The sequence below is a fragment of the Pteronotus mesoamericanus genome, unplaced genomic scaffold (assembly GCF_021234165.1).
Source record: "Pteronotus mesoamericanus isolate MK-2021 breed Mesoamerican mustached bat unplaced genomic scaffold, CSHL_Meso_final contig_20, whole genome shotgun sequence".
In the NCBI taxonomy this organism is placed as follows: domain Eukaryota; kingdom Metazoa; phylum Chordata; class Mammalia; order Chiroptera; family Mormoopidae; genus Pteronotus; species Pteronotus mesoamericanus.
The window spans coordinates 43,331,926-43,351,445 of record NW_026555085.1 but is presented as its reverse complement, the minus strand read 5'-3'; the positions used below and the strand labels follow the sequence as shown (position 1 = coordinate 43,351,445).

Genomic DNA, 19,520 nt, shown 5'->3' with positions numbered 1-19,520 from the left:
AAGTGGGAAGCAGAGGCATTGAATCACTGGGAATATTTCATTTCTCTTCTATTTTATCATTTTGACACATTGAACACCATAACTAAAAAAAATAAAAAAATAAAAAAATAATAATAATAATGAAGTCACTGCCATTTCCTTTTTTCACTCTATATTATAAAGGTTAGCTGTTCTTAACTGAAACTGAATGTCTTACTACTAAGATTTTTAAGTATCCAAGTTCCAAAATTTTGCTGATACAGTTTTTTTAAAACAAAACTATACAGAAAAAGGTATTTAAAATTTTTTCCTGGCTGAAATTTTAAGTTTAAAGAATGGCAAAAAGTATATATATGTGAATTTGGTAATAAATCTTTTGTGTAAAGATTTTTCATACTACCTGTGAAGTAAAACTGCAAGGGAGGTAGAATGTTTGAGGAGTATATAATATTGTGTTTTTAATTCAAGTGCTTTTTATCTTTACAGCTGCAATTTTTGTGACTGAATAGGAAAAAATAATAATGAATTTGGAGACTTCAAATAAGATTGATGCTCAGAGTTACAAAGTGAGCCACCAGTACCAAACCCAATGCTTACTCATAACTTCTCTTCTGAAATGTGTATCACAGCTGTGAAAGTGAACATTAGGAATGTGTACTACCTTAGCTGTTATCCCTGCTCTCAAAATTGTAGTGTATTTGGGTTATTTGTGTGTCGTATGATGTAAACAATGAATGGATGTTTCTGATGCCCTTAGTGCTTTTCTGGACCTTGCCCACGGACGGATGATGCACCTGTTGTGTGGTGAGCCATTTGGAAAGATGTGTCTGTGTTTTTGAAGGTTTCAATGTACATACAACTTTTGGACAAACCTAAATTCTCTCCATACATTCTCTTTTCTTCTATATCTCTGGTACAAACATAGTGTGATAATATCGAATAGTAAGGAAAACACTTAAATATACAAAACTTCTTTTGGTGTGGAGTACATTTTTCCAATCACAGGAACTTCAACACTTGTGAGAAATGTTTATTTTTGTGGCAATGTATATGTTAAGAAATTTTATTTTAAAAAAGATAAAGGTTAACGTCCATGATAAATATTTCTCCGTCAAGCTACCTTATCAAGAATGAAAAATAAAATTACAGGTATTCCCTATTGAATCACTGCTTTATTACAATATATATTTTAATTATATTTGACAGGTTTTGCATCTAAATTGACCTATTTATTCATTCTTGATTAAATGCACTGAAAATAAAGGGTCCATTTCTATCATGTTTGTGCAAATGCAACTAGAGATGTGCTATTCAAGTGATATTATGAAGGGACACCAAGGTATATCTGTAATTTAAAGATAATTGCAAATATTTTTATTTTATTGTGGATTTTATGTATATCTGTTAATTTAGTATTTCTTTGTGTGTTCTGTAGACTAGTGTTCTTCCATCCCTCAGCTGAACTCAAAGTAGGTTTTGTTGTACCATTGTGATTAGAATTTAAACTAATTCAGAAAATTGTATACTTTACTGTACATACTATATTCTTTAATTTTTAATTTGTTGTCATACTGTCTGTGCTGATGGCTTGGCTTAAGATTTTGATGCATAAATGAGGTCACTGTTGATCAGTGTTGCTAGGGACTTGGCAGCTCTTCGTAAAAGCATATTGGGTTGGAAAGGTGTTTGCCTATTTTTCAAATTATTTAATAGATGTATGGTACCATTTAAAAGTGGTTGTATCTGAATTTACTGTGGGGATAACATACACTGTAATGGGGGAAATTACCTAAAACCAATTTCAAAATTGCTTTCTTTGTATTTCAGTATAAAAACCCAGTGCATGTACGCCCTCTGAGATGCAATAAACACCTTGAACAAAGAAAATGCAAACATAATCTTTCTCTTTATTTTTGGGGGGGGAAAGTCTGTTTCCAATGACACTCATACCACATATAAAATATTAAAAATTTAAAAACATTCAGGGTGAGAAATGCTGTCCATGCCAACATAGTTTTGATAATACTCTAATAGTTTAGATAGTTTTACAATAAATTAAAAACAAAGAAAAAAAGAACAGTTTTAATCAGCTATCATTAAACTTGGTACTCTGTGGCTGCTGCCAAATAAACTGAAATTCCATATCACAAAAAAGAAAAGGATGAGTTTTCTTTTAAAACATGCAATTAAATTCATAATGGTTTTGTGAAAATTCTCCATGGAAGTTGAAGACTAATGTGACTTTAGGTTATCTTTTACTTACACACTTGCATGCGCAGTCACTCGGGCACAAAATGTAGATTAGCCTGTTTTAATAAAATTGAGTGACTGTATTGCCAACAACTAGATTTGTTACAACATCTCAAAAAGTAGTCCAGTCTCAACTAAAAGTATTTCTCAAATAGAAGCATACTCATTGCTAAAACTACGTTTTCCTTAGCTACCTAGTTTTGTATCTTGAGAACTGACTTGCAGAAACTAGGATCTGATTATGTAATATGGTCTTTTAGAGATTACATTTGATTATTCCTTTGTGGGCATATTGTAATAAAAACATGTTATATTGTAAATTATTTCAAGTTTCATATGGAATTTTTTTACAAGAAGCTTTCCTCTTCATGGAACAAGAGCAGTATTTTTAAATCAGACACAGGATCCTTGCTGCGGTAAGTGTCTTGGTGTTCTTGTCAGGAAATTGTCTTGCAGCTGAGATACTCCCTGAGGCCTGGTCCTCAGCGTACTCAAAAAAATTAAACTCTCTGGCAAATTTTCAACTCGGATCCAATTATTTATGGTATTCCTCCACCTGGTCAGTGTGCCTTTTAGCCTCACCTCTGCTTCAACTCCACCCTCTGCATGTGGGCACACGTGCACAGGCACAGGGTTCTGTGTGTTGCCATGTCACTACCCATGCAAGGGGACACCAAGCACTTTGCTGGCCCACGCAGGGCCCTCAGCTGCAATTACCTCACCCGTCCACCATTATAGCTGAACCCCACTTGTCCATCATGACTCACCACTCTATTCTCAGAGCACAGTTTTCAACAGCCTTTATGGCATTTAACATACTGTGTTTTAATCAGCTATGAAGACGGCATCTGCTTTGGCCAACTGGGAGCCTCAAAGGCAGGAAATGTCTCCCCTTGTTCATATCCTAAGCAACGAGCACTTCAGTAGGTGCCAGATCAGTGTCTGAAGGATGAACACAGTATGTTAGTTCTTAGAAATATCTTCACTAACCTGGATACTGCTAGGCTAGTATATTTTTGATTACTGAAGAATAACTCTTATATAGAGCTCTTATTATCAAATGGTGTTAGAGTTTTAATAACTCTCTGTCAACTTACTGTAGTAGAACTAACACCAATTAAAACCCATCTTGAGTTGAAGGTCTGAATCACTTTATATATGATGCAATGATTGCAAGCAGTTCTCAGTATTAAAGTGTCCTTTGTTCTCTTTCATGCTCTGTATTGTATTTTAAAAAAAGAAAGGCAGAAGATTTTTTGGGAGGAGTCACAGGTTCAGTAAAGGAGGAAAGGACTAAATATGAAAAAGAAGTGAGAACTTGGTTCACAGAAGATAAATTGTGCAAAGCCTTCTTTCTGCTTTTTAAACAGACACCTTTAACAATAAATGCACAGATGTTTGTTGGTGGAAAAGGGCATGGTCTTGCAACAGGGATCACAGTGTTTCTTGTGTGGAAGTAGTTGTTGGAAATCAAAATGAGTGGTATTTTCATTGGAAAGTCATGCTGGTCTGTGTTTTTGAGGCAACAGGTTTTGGGGTAGTTTGCTGTTTATCCTCTTAGGCAGGAAGAAAACTTCCGTTTTTCACAGCCTTGCTGAGAGCAGACTTCATTACTGGGTACACATTCAGATCTCCCCTCTGAGTGAAAACGTATGAGGAGCAATGTTTTGTGGTTTCTGATATGGTAATTAACCTTAGTTAACCTCTCGGGGCTGCAGTACTAAATCATCCTAGTTCATTTCCACTTCTGACAGCCATCTTCAAACAATTCTTAAATACAAAGACATTCTGTAATTGAGTCCATAATAAACTCTATAACTGACTTGCAGAGGTTTTCAAACTGCAAGTTTGACTCTTTGGTCTCAGGACTAAAATTTTAAATGTATTGAGGACCTCCTAAAGCTTTGTTTACACAGATCATATCTGCCAATACTTACTATGTTAGAAATTAAAACAGAAATGTTTAAATGTTTCATTCATTTAAAATAAAAATATTAAAACCATTATATATTAACAAATATTTTTTGTGAAAAATTACAATTTACAGAAAATAATTTAGGAGAGTTTTGCCATCTTTGCAGATTCCTTTAATGTTAGACTTAACAGAAGACAGCTGCATTCTTATATGTGCTTCTGCATTCAATCTGTTGAGATAATCCATGTCACACAGTCACTGGAAAATTCCACTGTGAGCACACTTGTGAGAAAGTAAGTGCCTCTTAATATTACCATGAAAATAGTTTTTACCTTACTGTGTTGTTATAAAAATAATTTTGACCTTGCAGACCAGTTGAAAGGGTCTCTGGGATCCTCAGGAGTCCCCAGATCACACTTTGAAAGCTGACTCGTTAGATCTACAAGAATTGTTCTTGTGTTCTTGAAAGAGAAAAAATTGACTAATGGATGACTCTGTGTGTGTGTGTGTGTGTGTGTGTGTGTGTGTGTGTGTGTGTGTGTGTGTTTAGTGATAACCCCAGCACCACCACTGTTTTTCATTCAGTGCCTCTCCAAAGCCCCCCCCCCGCCCCCGCCCCCACATTCCGTTTTAAGCGATGCTGAGGTTCATGCAGGAAGTGGTTTCAGCCTCAGGCTGCACAGAAGGGAATCCCCACTCGGAATCGCCACTGTCACCTTAGGCATGTGCCTTAACTTCTCTAAACTTTAGTTTTTGTGTCTGCGGAATGGAAAAAATGTCAATCTATGTACTTACCATTTCATGAGAGCATGCGAGGAGAACACTTGGGAAAAAGTAGGGCTTGATAAATATTGCTGTTGTTCCTTTAAAAATTATTATGCTTATTTTTGCTATAGATTTTCTCATTTATGATTGTTAGGACACTAAAGGATGAAGAAGACAAGTGTAAAATAGACAATTATTATTAATATTAATAGTATTAAGAAGGATTTTTAATTAAGTACTAAATGTGTGTAAAAATTTGGTAAATGTAAGTGCCTGCTACACACGTAAACACAACTCGCAGTTCAACACAGCTGGAGAATTAATGCATCGTCAGCTGGGAAAGGGTGTCAGGACAGGGCACAGGCAACATCCACGTTGTGAAACTCAATCTCCTAGAGATTCCTTCTTAGACACGGTTTGCAGTATCTAATGATGCTTTTTAAGAACATAAATGAAGGATGCTGATATCATAGAAGCTTTTTTTTCCAACAGTAAAATTAAAGGTGTTTCTACTTTGAGATCAAGATGTTTAACAAATACATTTTGCTAGTGGCTTTAAAAAAAAAACCTAGAAGAAAAATTTAGTGTTGATTTGACTGAGATGAACGATGCTGTTGAAGTTAAAAATATTCAGAATGCATGTAGTGTGTGTACAACACACTGTTGCAGTCAGCAGGGCTGATGTAGGGAGACAATTTTGAACAAAAGCCTGTGGCTACATGAAACTGTCACCTGGAACAGAACCCAGGCCTGCAGACAGCAGGCGTCCAAAGGGGCAGGACCTAGAAGGGTCTCCTTCCAACAAGGGAGAGGGAGATCATCATCTCTTAGTGCTTGTGTTCTTGGCCCTTAACCCAATCTTTAATAGTAGGTTCATTTCCAGATGCCCAAACGTCCCATGGTTCATCACTCTCCCTTAGAGTAGAAACATTTTGGGGTAAATCAACTAATTTTATAATTTATAATTATATTTATTTAAAAAACCTAAACAGGAAATTAAACCTTACAGCCTAAAAAGCCTTACAAATACATGCCAAGGAAATTTGGAGTTATTTTTTAAATCATCTATTTTGGGTCACATGAATTTTGGCACTCTATTGAAAACAGGAAGTGGAGTTGTGACCATGTATGTAATACATCTGATGTAAATTTGGGGCCAGATTTTTAGAAAACCTATCCCTTCTCTCAGGGGAAAAAATATGGCTTCAAACCTAAATCAAAAAGAACATTTAGTTTAGAACACATTGGCAAACATGTGTTTGCTATTTGATTGTGTTCGGAACAAAATATATGAGTTACTGGATGGTCATGTTAACTAATGAAATAGCTCACTATAAAATCACATAATATTTATTATTTAACTTTGTTGTCATTGCTTTCTTTATCTATGGGTGTTATCAACCTTATTGATGAATGTTCTACAAATATGTTAAGCATACACGTTGAAGAGTTTTTCCTCAAGCCTCGTTTTCCTCTTAGTTCGTGGTCTCACTACCTCTAACTAATCTCTCAAGCCAGAAATGTGGGTGACATGACATCCTCAACTCTTCTCTTCTCCATTTTATGAACCACTAAGTACACTGAACATTCTGCTGCTGGAATGTCTCACAAGTTGTCCTCTCCTGCCATTCCCACTGCCACCTCCGTAGTACAGCAGCTCTTTATTGGGCTCTTTGTCTCTACCCCCCAGGTAAACTCACCCAAATCCTGCCTAAATGGTGCTGCCAGATTTCCTTCTCAAGTTTCCCATCCAATCACATTTCCTTGACTTAAAAACCTGCATCAATTCTTGGCCACCTAAAGGTTCAAGTCCAAGCGCTCTGGCATGACATTCAAGACCAGAAGTCTATCCAGGGCTAGATATCTAGCTTGGAAGCCTCATTTCATGTCATTCCTCACCACAAAGAGGAGATAACCTCCTATACCAACAATCCCCAAATGCTTGCTGTCTCCTAAACACACTGTGCATTGTCACTTTTCATACCTTTGCACAAGCTGTTTCCCCACCCATGGATGCCCTCCCTTCCCCAGCCTCTCCACTGATAGGCTGGCAAACTCTAGCTCACCCCTGGAAACCCAACATAGGTTCCACCTATCTCTAGGAAACCTTTCTTCTCATCATAGCAGCCCTCCCTGGTAGAGCTAATCCTTCTCAAATGCGTTTGTCAGCACCTTTTACTTACTTCACCTTTTCCATACTACTTTTTAAAAAATATATCGGACTTCCTTACTATATTATGAATTCTTTGAGGAAGAGTAGAATCTGGGACTTACCTCCACATTCCACCTGTCTAAGTTTAGACTCAATAACATTTTGCTAAACTATATTGAATTGACCTAACCTATATTGAAAAATGTATTATAAATAATAACTATGAAATACAGTAGCTCCCCCTTATCTGTGGTTTTGCTTTCCAAGGTTTCAGTTATTCACAGTGAACCATGGTCCAAAATATTCAATGGAAAATTCCAGAAATAAACAATTCATAATTTGTAAATTGCATGCCAGTCTGAGTAGCATGATGAAATCTTATGCCCATCTCTCTCTGTCCTCCCCAGGATGTGAATCATCCTTTTATCCAGCATATCCACACTGTATATGCTACCCACATGTTAGTCTTTTAGTAGCCAGTTTAGCTATTAGAGCAATTGTGATGGTTTTACAGTGCTGTGTTCAAGGAACCCTTGTACTTAATAGTGTTACATTTGCCTAACTTTTATTACTGTATATTATTAAAATTACTCTATTTTATTGTTAGTTATTACTAATCTCTTACTGTGCCTAATTTATAAATTAAAATTTATCATAGGTATATATAAGAAAAAAATAGTATACATAGGGTTCAGTACTATATGAGGTTTCAGGCATTCACTGTGGGTCTTAGAACAATACCCCCCTCAGATAAAGAGGAATCACTGTATCTAATCTCCAGGAAATAGATAAAATTTGATTTTGCCACTGATTGTAAAATAATCACATATGTTCAGGAGTTCTATAAACTTGATTCATTTCTGACCATCATAAAACAACATTATGACAATGTTATTGCTTTATATTTCCATTTTATAAAAATACTGGGGAAAAAGTGCACCCCTGGGATCCTCCACACCCAGGAGTGTGGCTGTTTGCAGGAGGACTCTGTTCCTTCCTGTGGCGCCGGCAGTGGGGATGAAGGCCAGTGTTGTGTGTGATGGCTGCAGGTCACAATGGCCAACAAAGTAGAAAAGTGGCGCACAAAGAGCTGAGGTTCAGACTGAGGCAGAGGTTCAGGACAGGGTGTGCAGAGCTCTTAAAGAAACACAGATAAGGGCCCTGGCTGGTGTGGATCAGTGGATTGAGCGCCAGCCTGCAAACTGGTCCTCGGTTCGATTCCCAGTCAGGACACATGCCTGGGTTGCAGGCCAGGTCCCCAGTAGGGGGTGCTCAAGGGGCAACCACACAGTGATGGTTCCCTTGCTTTCTCCCTCCGTTCTCCTCTCTAAAAGTAAATAGTCTTTAAAAAAAAAGAAACTTAAAAAAAAAAGAAAGACAAAGGTAGCGCAGGATGCCATGGCCCCAGCAGCGCCCAGAGCGGTCACATGCTGCACGTGTTCCTGCTCCACTGGGAAGCTGCCGCATAGCTGTGCAAGGGCAAGTACACCATGTTCAAGTGCATCCCCATGTTTGAAAGTGACTTCATCCAGACCAGCAAAAGAGGAGAGGTGATCGATGTGCACAGCAGTGTACAAATGGCCACTGTGGGCATGATGTACACCAGCTTGACCTCACAATACCTGATGTCCTGCTGCTGGCACGACCAGCTGTCAGCTGTGCAGTCAGTGCCAAACAGGACCAACATACATGGGAAAGGGGACCCAAGTCAGTGAAGAGCTGGGAGATAAACAGGCTCTTTCTTTGAAGTGTGCCAAGTTGTCAATCTACAGTCATGAGAAAAAAACAGCTCCGCTTGAAGTTTGGCACTGGCCGCTCTTTTTTCTACAATTATGCCCCTCTTCAGATGCAAAAGAAGGTCTGTTTACACATTGGGAAGACGTGGTGTTCCTCCTGAGACCACCAATGGAGGCTTACAGCGGTACCCATGCCGTGCCAGCTTGTTTATGACAGACATACCTGTGTTGGAGGCAAAGGACAGGCAGAGCCCAGCAGCACGCTTTGGCAGAGAACCTGGGCGAGGGGGCCTGAGTGCCTGGGGAGCGCACCTGAAGGCTCTCAGGCTGCCCTCGTAGGCCGACTGGGAAACACTGCATGTGGAAGGGCTCAGGGAAGATGAGGCCTTGCCATTGGGGGAGGTCCCGAGTGCCTCTCAGTATCTGAGGTCTGAGGATGTCAGCCCCTCCAACCCCACACCCAGTGTTGTAATGCTGTCAGCAGCATCCTGACCATCCGGTCAGCTCTGGAGCACTTACCTACTCGGGCAGTCTGATCTGCTGTGGGACATTTTTAACTAGGAGAAAGCCCTTCTTCATTTGAGCCAGGAACGGATTTTTGTATAAATCTGGGGCATTACAGCATGCTTTGCACACAGGTGCACAGTTTTATTAGCAGCTATCAGAATATAAAATAGACACAGCTTTTGATCAGCATTCTCCCTTTCGGAATCTTTTATAGAAACGCTAAGACAAGTGTATAAAATGAAAGTATGAGGATGCTCAAAAAAATACTGAAAAGAATGCCATCTGTATATTTGATAGTTTTGCCACCACTTTCCTTACGAACGTATTTGAGAGTTTACAAGAAAAAGTATAAAGGCAGGTAAAACTGAGGAAATGCTTAACCTGGAAGAAAAAGAAAAAATGTCATTGTGCATAGAGGGAGAACTGTGTGAGGGGGAGGAACAATCAGTTTAGGAAACAGGTTATGATGGTGATTCCCAAACCTGAGTGATCATTGCAATTACTTGGAGAGCTTTATCAAGTATGGATTTCTGAGTTTTGCTCTTAGGGATTCCAGGGAAGATCTCAGTGAAGCCCTGAAAATGGGCTTTCTAAAATAATTCCCTAGGTTATTTCAATGAGCAGCCAATTTTGGAAACCATTGGGCTAGGGGAAACCACTGAAATATCACAAATCCAGTGGACTGAATAGGTAGCTCTATTTTGAGTTACAGAGGATTCCAGCAAAAGAGAAAACTTCCAAATACTTGAAAACAGAAAAGCCTCAGAAAGTTATTTTTGTTTTATCTAGCCTAACAATTGACACATTTAGTTACTGGTTATAAAAAGGTAGTCCATGTAGCATTACGATACACTAGTTTTTATCAAAACTGAAGATTTAATTTGGGAGTTCTGTGCAAGAGAGACATGCTGCTATATGTGGGCTGCTGGTGCCCAGGGCTTCCGTTTATGGAGCCACGTGAGTCATGTACCATCTACAGGAAGGGACACAACTGCCCATTTGGTGAGTACCATAGTGTTGCTTATTTTCTCAGGCCACAAAGAAAGCCTTTTAAAGTAAATGTTTCGAGTACAGTGGCAAAATACTAAATTCGGTTGTCCCCAAAATAACACACTTTTATTTTTAGGCAATTGCTTGGTAAAGTGGTACTTTTGTTTGGAAGTAGAATCTTAGCACCAAGCTGATACTGATTTTTTAAAAGAAAAATCAGCACTTTTGTAGGTATTGCAAAGGAAATTGTTTTTTGAAAAATTTTAAGGTTATATCTTCTAAGTTGTTGGCTGCAATTTCTCTAACAACTGATCCATTTAAAGCAGTTTTGAAGCTAAAAAAAAAAAAATCACACATCCTGCCAGATCTCTTACTGTGTACTATCATGCTCTTTCTTCCTATACCCTGAGATTTATGGTGTTTTGTGATCTGGTATCTGGGTCAATAGCACTGGTTTAAATTCTAAGTAAAAAAATAGTGCAAAGTTTTGACTTCTGTCAATGATGGGGAGGGTGTGTGGAACAGGAAGGAGCTTCTTCTTATCTTCCAGAAGCCTCAGTACTCTATAGATTATTCATGGTAAATCCCTGAATTCCTTACCTAGCTGAGAAAAGATAAACTCTTCAATGCTCAGTTCTTAGAAAAATATTGCATTGTTTGTTAACTAAACTCAGTAGCTGGAAGTTAATGATGATGGGGAAGGAAGATGACTATTTTCAGAGATCGAGAGCTGTGCGGACAGGTCCGCCACCACGCTCGCTCGCACACACTCACCCTCACACTGGTTCCTCTGGGATGATTGCTGATCTCGGCTCTTGGGACATTCTCATCTTCCTTTCTTTCAGTTACGTTAAGTAATTTCTGTAATCTTATAATACAAATTGTAAGTATCAGGATAATATATTTGGTGAGCATTTACTTTATACAGGGCAGTCTACTAAGGTTAGACAATTAAAGGTATTTTATTCTGATTTTTTCCCATTACACATAGAGTGCTTGAAAAAAGTGGACAGATCTTAAGATATTATTGGAAATTTTAAAATATTACTAAAAAAAATATTTTGGCAGCAAGCTCTGACACAAAGATTATCTTATTGAATGTGTCATGGTAGATGGAGGAAATGAGGAGTAACTGCAGGAGTCTGGGACTTGTCGGTTTGAAGCCATTTTTATCAGGAACTAAAATGAGTCATTAGGGAATATAGCAAATATCTGATTCCTTAAGTGCCACAATATTCTGACATTAAAATTCTTATTATAATAAATATTTCCATTATTTAACTATATAGCAATATCTTTAATACAATATGCTTAAAATAACATCTCTAGGTTTTTTTGAAGCCTTATCATGTATCAGAGAATAAGTAATTCCCCCAATGAATACTTGATATTTTAAACATATATTGAGCGTCTCCTCGGTGCCATGCATAACCACTTGAGATTATGATGATGAATGTGGGGAGAAGGTGACTGATTGGCCTAAGCTGCCATTCATCTCTTTACCTAGTATCCTTGGTGACTAGGAGTTTGGTGCCTGGCCCAGGGAGCAACTTGTGGGTTTAGAATAGAAACCTATTATGGGCTGAATGTCTGTGTCTGTCCCCCTCTTCCCCTGGTAATTCATATATTGAAGCCCTACCCCCGAAGATGGGGCCTCAGTGAGGTAATTGGGATTAGATGCGGTATGAGGGTGGAGCCCTCATGATGGGATTAGTCCCCTTAGGAAGAGGCAACAAAGAGCTCCTTAGCAAGGTGGCCGCCGCCTACAACCAGGAGAAGAGGCTTCAGAATGAAACCTCCCTACCTGGAATTCCCAGTCTTCAAAACTGTGAGAAATCAGTTTCTATTGTTGAAGCCCCCATTCCGTGGTATTTTGTTATGGCAGCCGAGCAGAGTGCCTCACCTGCAGGTGAAGTACACTAGCCCAGGTTGGGATTACAAGTTATTCACTATTTTGACCACCATGCTCTACCAGGGGAGTCCAACCTGCAGTGCACGCGGCCGCGTGCAGCCCAGGATGGCTATGAATGTGGCCCAATACAAAATTGTAAATTTACTTAAAACCTTTTTTTTTGCTCATCAGTTTTTGTTAGTGTTTGTGTATTGAATGTGTGGCCCAAGACAACTCTTCTTCCAGTGTGGCCCAGAGACGCCAAAACGTGGACAGTTTCACTACTTGGAAGGAACTACCAGTTATTAATTACAGAAAGGAGCAAACAAAAAATGTTCCTCCCTAGACTTTCTTCATAAGTAGAAAAGAAACCCATTTAAGGGTGTTTTCTCCCCTTACTTGAATAATAAATGGATAAAAAACTGTGAATTCTATACAGTGCCTCCAACTGATGAGAACATGATTTCACCATCAATTTGGCTCTATCTCCTAAATATTTCTAAACTTTATAATTTGGCCATTGAAGAAAGATGAATTCTAGCTATAAAAGTCAGTTTTTTAATAAAATTCTTCTGTTAATTAACTGGAGATGTTATAAAAAGCAGCATTTAAAAAAACATTTGTTAAGCTTTTTAAAATCAGTAGCCAAAATTGTTGGGGAAACGATAGTAAGAATAATGATGCTATTTCCAAGTTATTTATAGCTATAGAGTCACATCCTTATAATGTCCAGTGCTTGGTTCAATTACTATCTCTTAATATTTTTAATTTATTATCATAATTCATTTTTGAAGAGAGTAAATACTTGATTTACTAGCATAAGACCAATAAATACTTTAAATGAAATGGTCAACATTGGGATAAAATCAAAAGAAACACAATATAATTTTTACAGTTTGTAGCAAGTTGAACTAAAAATTTAAACTGAAACTGTTATATTCCTGAATTAATGTTAATAACTAAAAATATTTAGTTTTTTATTACTGGAAAACTACTTAAAGAAACTGCTGTGGAAGGAAATTAGTATCTAAAATATAAAGATAAATTAGGTAACATTTATGTTACCTTCTAACACTGACATTCTTTCTATAAGAATTTCAAAGAATTCTTTGATCTACAAATAAAAGAGGTAATGATTTGTCCAGAACTCTGATCTTGGTCATATATGTTTAGAGCTTTTTAAAAATGAACATTCGGGATTTAACTAAGAAGCATGTTAAAAAGGAAAAAAAAAAAGTCTTATTCTGCTCACACATTTATTCTGCTCACACATTTATCCATATGAGCATGAAAAACCACAGTCCTGGCCAGGAAATTCAGCTGATTGGGGCGTCATTCTAACACACTAAGGTTGCAGATTCAATCCCCAAGCAGGGCACATACAAAAAACAATCAATGAATGCATAAATAGGTGGAAAAACAGATTGCTGTTTCTCTTTTCTCTCTCTCCCTGAAGTGAATAAATGAAATTTTTAAAAAACATAAATAAAACAAAATGGAGTAAAGAAAAAAACCCATAATTTTAAATTTCAATTGTTTTGTAAATAGTTATGTCAATTCAACAATTGGGTAAGTTTCTCTACACAGTAAGTCATTATAGTCCTTTGCATACAGTAGGTGTCATATGTCTGTGAGTATATTTGTTTAGCTAAGTGAATTCAAATTAATTTTCTATTTTCAAACCTATTAAGTATAAGAAAAAGTATATGAAGTATAACTTTCTAAGAAATGTAGTATATTTTAGTAGTCCTAAATAGGTCATATAAGATTCATAATTCAGTTAGAAAAGAGAAAAAGAGAGAATCAAATAAACCTCTGCAAAGAAAATGAACTAAATCTTATACTTTTAAAAAGTATAATGATTTTAAGGTAATTATGTATATTCAGAATGTAACCTTAAATACCAAACTATCAACTCTAAACATTCAGATCCCAGGAATTATTTTTTAAGACTGTAAGATGAAGTTTTGTGTGTGTGTGTTTGCAATAAGTGTTCAAAATTCACCTTGAAAACTCTTTAGTTGCAATGATCATATAGATGATTTTCCAAAAGAGATCTGAACAAAACTTTTGAGTCAGTAGCCCAATTCCACTGCCACCAAAGATAAAATACTACTCAGTGAAATGTGTTTAGAATGAAATAGAATCATTTTTAAATAAATGATAGTTAATAATTGCTGAAACCTTTCATATAAAACATATATACAGATACAATAAGAGTTATAACAGATTTATTTTTAATATTTTTATTGAATGATTTTTAACCAATTCCCATTAAAAGAATATACACTTGTATTGAATTTCAGCTATTTTGGACACCATTTACAAAATCATTTTATCATAATCTGATCAAAATATTCCTTTGCACACTAGTCAAGGATTTAACTCCCCATTCACAAAAACAATAATAATAACAAATAAATTTGAACTCTGGCACAATCAGTGACTTACATATGTCCTGAAAGAAGGGAGTGTGTGCCCTAGAAACCACCAAGAGGAGCAGACCAAAGGTTAGGCTTGCAATGCCTGAATTTTATGGTTCACTCAACTAGGAATCACTGAAACCCTTTAAAAATAAGGGCCTGAACTAATGCCCTTTTACAGCCATTCAGCTAATCCCTATCTCTTCATTCAGGAAATATGCATCAAGTGCCCCAGGGCAGCCCTGGGCTCTCTCTGTCTCCTTAGCTCTGTGACGGCTGGAGTGAGTGGGCAGCCTTGGTCCCTAATGAAAATAATCAGAGCCTTCTTTTAAAAACTATTCTTAAATTATATTCATTTTAAAGAATTTATTTAAAATTACTAATCAGCGAATTCGCTAAAATAATATGCTTGTGGCCCTATGAAGACAGCTGAATTTTGTCAAGGAGGAAAAAAGGCTCTCCCTTGAAAAAGACTAGAATTGCTTGTCCTAAAAATATCCTACCTCAGACACAGGGGACTGCGTAGCATCAACTGATGGGCCTTTCCCTTCACGATCATTTTTAACTGTGGGGCTGCCTTCCCTATGCATGCATGGGAAGTCCATGTTTTAAACACTAGTTAAATAAACACTTCAGATCTTAAAAAGTCTCAGCCTCCCTATTTTTACACTAGGTTTATTTCATGGAACAAAGTATTTCTCCCATTTTAAATAATATACACTTCAGTTGATATTTTTCAAAGCAGTAAAGTAGTTGGTAGTTTTGTTTGTAAAGCTATTTTTATGATTCTTTAAAAAACAAACAAAAACAAACCCAACACTAAAGTTTCTCAGATCCAAGAGACAACCATATAAACACTGAGGGCATGAACTGAACGGGCCATCTCAGGGTGGTACTGAACTTTTGTCTCTAACTTGATTCTAAATATTACTGTCTAACTCTGTATATGCAGTTTCACATTTCATATGCAACTGGCATCCTATTAGATTCTTCTTACAGTAGGACCCTGAGAATAAGTCCATTGAGAAATCACATTATTTATAGTACCAGCTTGAAGTTTTAGAGTGTCCAAGTTTTAAGAAGACAGAAAGAAACAAAATTTTTTCCATTAACCAAACGTACCACCGTGTAAAGAAGAATATATATACTTGGCATTGAAATGCCCATCTAGTTTCAGTATCTTTACCTAAACACTTTTTAAATGTAGGAAAATCTCCTAATTTTGAAAAAGTACATTTATAAAAATGTTGAAATGCTATTAATAAAATTCAAGTTCAGGCAGAACCTGTGAAGTTATCTTGCTACAATAATCACAGCTGGTTTTCTCTCTGCGATTTAGATCATCCATGGCCTGCTTTCAGAGTTCTGTTATCCATAAGTACAGTTGGCATCACCTCCGTGAATCCAGAGGCAAATCTGGGCATACTTGAGGGGAGTGATGCGCACAGCCACGTTGTAGTCCTTCTGAGCACCGTGGACATCCACCCACTGGTGGCCTGAATAGACCGCAATGATTTTGCGCTTCCAATTCTTTTTGTCTGGCTCTTTCAGACGCAGATAGACCCCGGAGCCAGTGGAGCCCGACTCAGCGTCGCAGTATTGGTAGAGCAGATCGTTGGACTCATCGGACACGCTACAAAACCGGTACACCAACTGATCTGCTCTATCGTGATCGAATCCTGAGAAGTGGATCATTCCACCTGGCAGCTTTTTGATGGTTGGACTGATTCCTAGTTCCATGTATTTCTTTTTGTGAGCACGCTTCAGCTCCAGAAGAGCATAGTCATAGTCCAGGGCAGCGGCCCCACTCCCTCCTGCAGCCCAGCCTTTGGGGATGTGGGTATTCTTGACCCGGGTCCACTGGAAGGTGGGCTTGCCCTCACGGACTCTCTGACCCCGAACAAATTCCTTTCTTCTTCTTCCAGCCTTGGCTGTCTCCTTCAGATTCTCTTTGCTACCCTCTCTTTGGTCACCAACAGTGGCTTCTCTCCTGCTTCTCTTAGAACCCCTACGTTTCTTGCCACCTCCTTTGTTTCTCATCTTCAACAACCCGACCCTAAGCTTTTTACTCCCTTTGATATAGTCCTTCCCATCATGAACACAGTGGGCAGCTGTTAGAACATGACGGGGGGAAATGAGAACGCCGCTGCAGCCGGTGGAGAGCTTCACCGCTGTATTGAAAGGGAAATTGGTTAAGAATCTTTTGTCCAAGATGCTGAACCTGCTGTCTGTGCCATACACCTGTCTCTTTCTCCTAACAGGGGCTGCTTTGGTGGTGATATTTGGCATTGGCTCAAGAACCAGACCTTGAACTTTCACTCTGGTCAAGGTTCGGGTGCCATTCTCAAAAACAGTCTCGTAGGAAAGCGAATCTTCCAAGTCAGAAAGGCTGGGAGCTGGGAGTTCTTTCTGACACTCAATGCCACACACGGTCTTCAACACCATCTTAGCATCTGCCTCAAATGTGGGGCTAGTGAGATGGACAGTTCTCTCACCGACAACCCGGGGTACTTTCCTCAAATGCCACATAAAATCCTGTTCCATCTCTGATCCATCAATGAGAGTCCACCCAAGGGTGAAAAATATCAACCAAAATGGCACACTTTCCATTTTGTTCTTCTCTTTTGTCCTTAAGAATAGAAAAAGAAAGAGAATCTTTACAATGTTTCTTTTTAAATGTTACTTACCCATGTCATTTATGCCTTGGGTCCTAAATATACCTTGACCACCAATAAGAGTCCTTACTTTCACTATACTTAGGTTTTATTGCAATCAAACAACCTACGGAGTAAGTTCATAGAGATTTCCAAAATCGGCACACGGCGGTTCACCCACCCTCCCCTCCTGCAGCCCTAATCATCTCCCGCCACCCCCACCTGCCATCTCCGCCTCCACCTCCCCAGACAACCGCCGTGTGAGCTAGGAGGACGCGATGGCTACCGGGGGGCCCAGGTGCTAAGTCGTGCTCCCTTCCTACGTCTCCTGTACCCTTATTTCCAGATGATTAGACAGAGAGATAGCAGCAGATGTTCTGCATTTTCCCTGCACTTGGCTCCTTAAAAGCAGAGGCCATAAAATTCCTCATCTCTGGAGTGTAAGTGCCTAGCACAGAACTCAAAACACATTCATTAGAATGCAGTGAATTTCCCTGAACCATGGTTTGCAGACCAAGCTGATGACATAGTTGAAATCACTAGATACTCTTCTAAAAGCAGTAGAGGTTTTTTAAATAAATAAGTGGGTTAATCTGCTATTGACTGGTTTGACCTTTACAAGCAGAACCCCTTAACATAAAAAGAAAATATGCATAGGCCATTTATTCTAAAGTAAGAAAAATGTACCCTGCATTTTTTTTAAGCAATGTTATACCTGGAACTATCATCTAATCAAAGCAACATACAAAAATGCTTCTCAGTGGGATTTTACTGCGTTAAAATTAGTTACAAGAATTTATGGAGCCCAGGCTATGATTCTGAATTGGCCACTTGGGGGAACATGATCACTATTAAATATAGTCCCTTTCATCATGGGCCTCACCATCTAAGAGCAGTGTTTCTATGTTAGGCATTTTAAAATTGTCAGTACTGATAAATCATACATTACCTCTTCTAGTGTTTACATCTTGTCATCTTTTCCTGCTTCTGTAGGCTCGCAGGTATCTAAAACCATGTAGTAGAACTGGCGTTTGTCAGTTGCTGCTTTGTGAGGGTGGGGAGAATGGTAACACTTTGGGGAGCAGTAATTTTGAAATTTGTAAGCTATGCTCCAAGTCATTTTAAATTAAAAGCTAAAATATCCAGGCTTAGCAAATGATTGACACTTAGTATAAAGCAGAGGCAAATTCAAGGTTACATTATTCCTACAATACTTTGACTCTCAAAGCTTTCTGATCAACTTTTTTTGGCGGGGCCAGGGCAGGGAGCATGGAAAACAAAAGTAATAAAGAATATTAGGAATGGTCGTCAACCCAGGTACACCCATAGGATCCTGTGCACTGGCATGAAAACCAAAAGGTGTCTCTGATGCAGAGCTGAATGCAGGCATTATTTGATACAAAAGAATTCATTTTGTCATATACGAGTACAGAATTTTATTAATGAGCTAATAACATTCCTTTGATAAAACAAACGTATATTCTACATAATCTCTTTATTGTTTAACATGATATACTAAGCAAAATATGACATAATTAATTTGAATCACCATACATTTGAACATTTAAACAAATGTATAATAACCTTTACCATGACTTGGCATCAGCAAGATTACATAGAGGTTTTGCAATTTCCATTTTTCATCTGCTCACACTTGAATGCTGAGTAGCTTGTACCTTGTTTTATTTGGGGAAGTAATGGATATCATCCAAAAATCAATAAAGAATGTACTTCAGAAGAAAATCCATGCTCATATCACAGTATTTTCTAATCATTGCCATGGGAAAATTGACTTAATACAGAGCAGTAATTATATTGACAATAATTTTGTTGAGCCACTTAGTATTTTTTTGTTATCTTCCATGGAATTTTACAATGAATATTCCATCAATTCTATTTAATTGAATTAGAGTAGAAAAGGCCAACAGCTCGGTAATTCTACTGCGATCTTGATATCCTTTGCTTAACTGGGTACTTCCCAAGATGAAAAATTATGGCTTTGCTCCTCTCCCTCCCAAAAAGGCTAAAATCAGAGAGTTATTTGCTTTCTCTCTGGTTATCAACAGACCAAAAGAGATGATTAAAAAGAAATACTTATTTGATCTACCTGATTCTTAGCAAAAGTTCAATCAAGAAAAAATTTTGCTCTGGGAAACAAATTTTCAAAATTGATTTTTCATTTAGCCCTTTATGATAATAGCTGTCTATTGTGTACTTAATATATGATTATATCAAAGACTGAAAGTCAGCCAAATATC

General features: G+C 37.8%; 2 protein-coding genes across 2 annotated transcripts in view; one reads left to right on the top strand and one right to left on the bottom strand.

Moving 5' to 3' along the window:
- The window catches only part of SNAP91 (synaptosome associated protein 91), a 136,817-nt gene extending 134,974 nt beyond the window's left edge, over positions 1-1,843 (top strand). Inside the window, exon 30 of the mRNA XM_054569671.1 lies at positions 466-1,843. The gene's annotated coding sequence lies outside the window, so the exon portion shown is untranslated. The remainder of the gene's footprint in view (positions 1-465) is intronic.
- A 14,133-nt stretch (positions 1,844-15,976) lies between these two features.
- PRSS35 (serine protease 35) lies at positions 15,977-17,227 on the bottom strand. The gene has a single exon (XM_054568851.1). The coding sequence runs from the start codon at positions 17,216-17,218 to the stop codon at positions 15,977-15,979; it is 1,242 nt and encodes a 413-aa protein (XP_054424826.1). The 5' UTR covers positions 17,219-17,227.
- Positions 17,228-19,520: the final 2,293 nt, after the last annotated feature.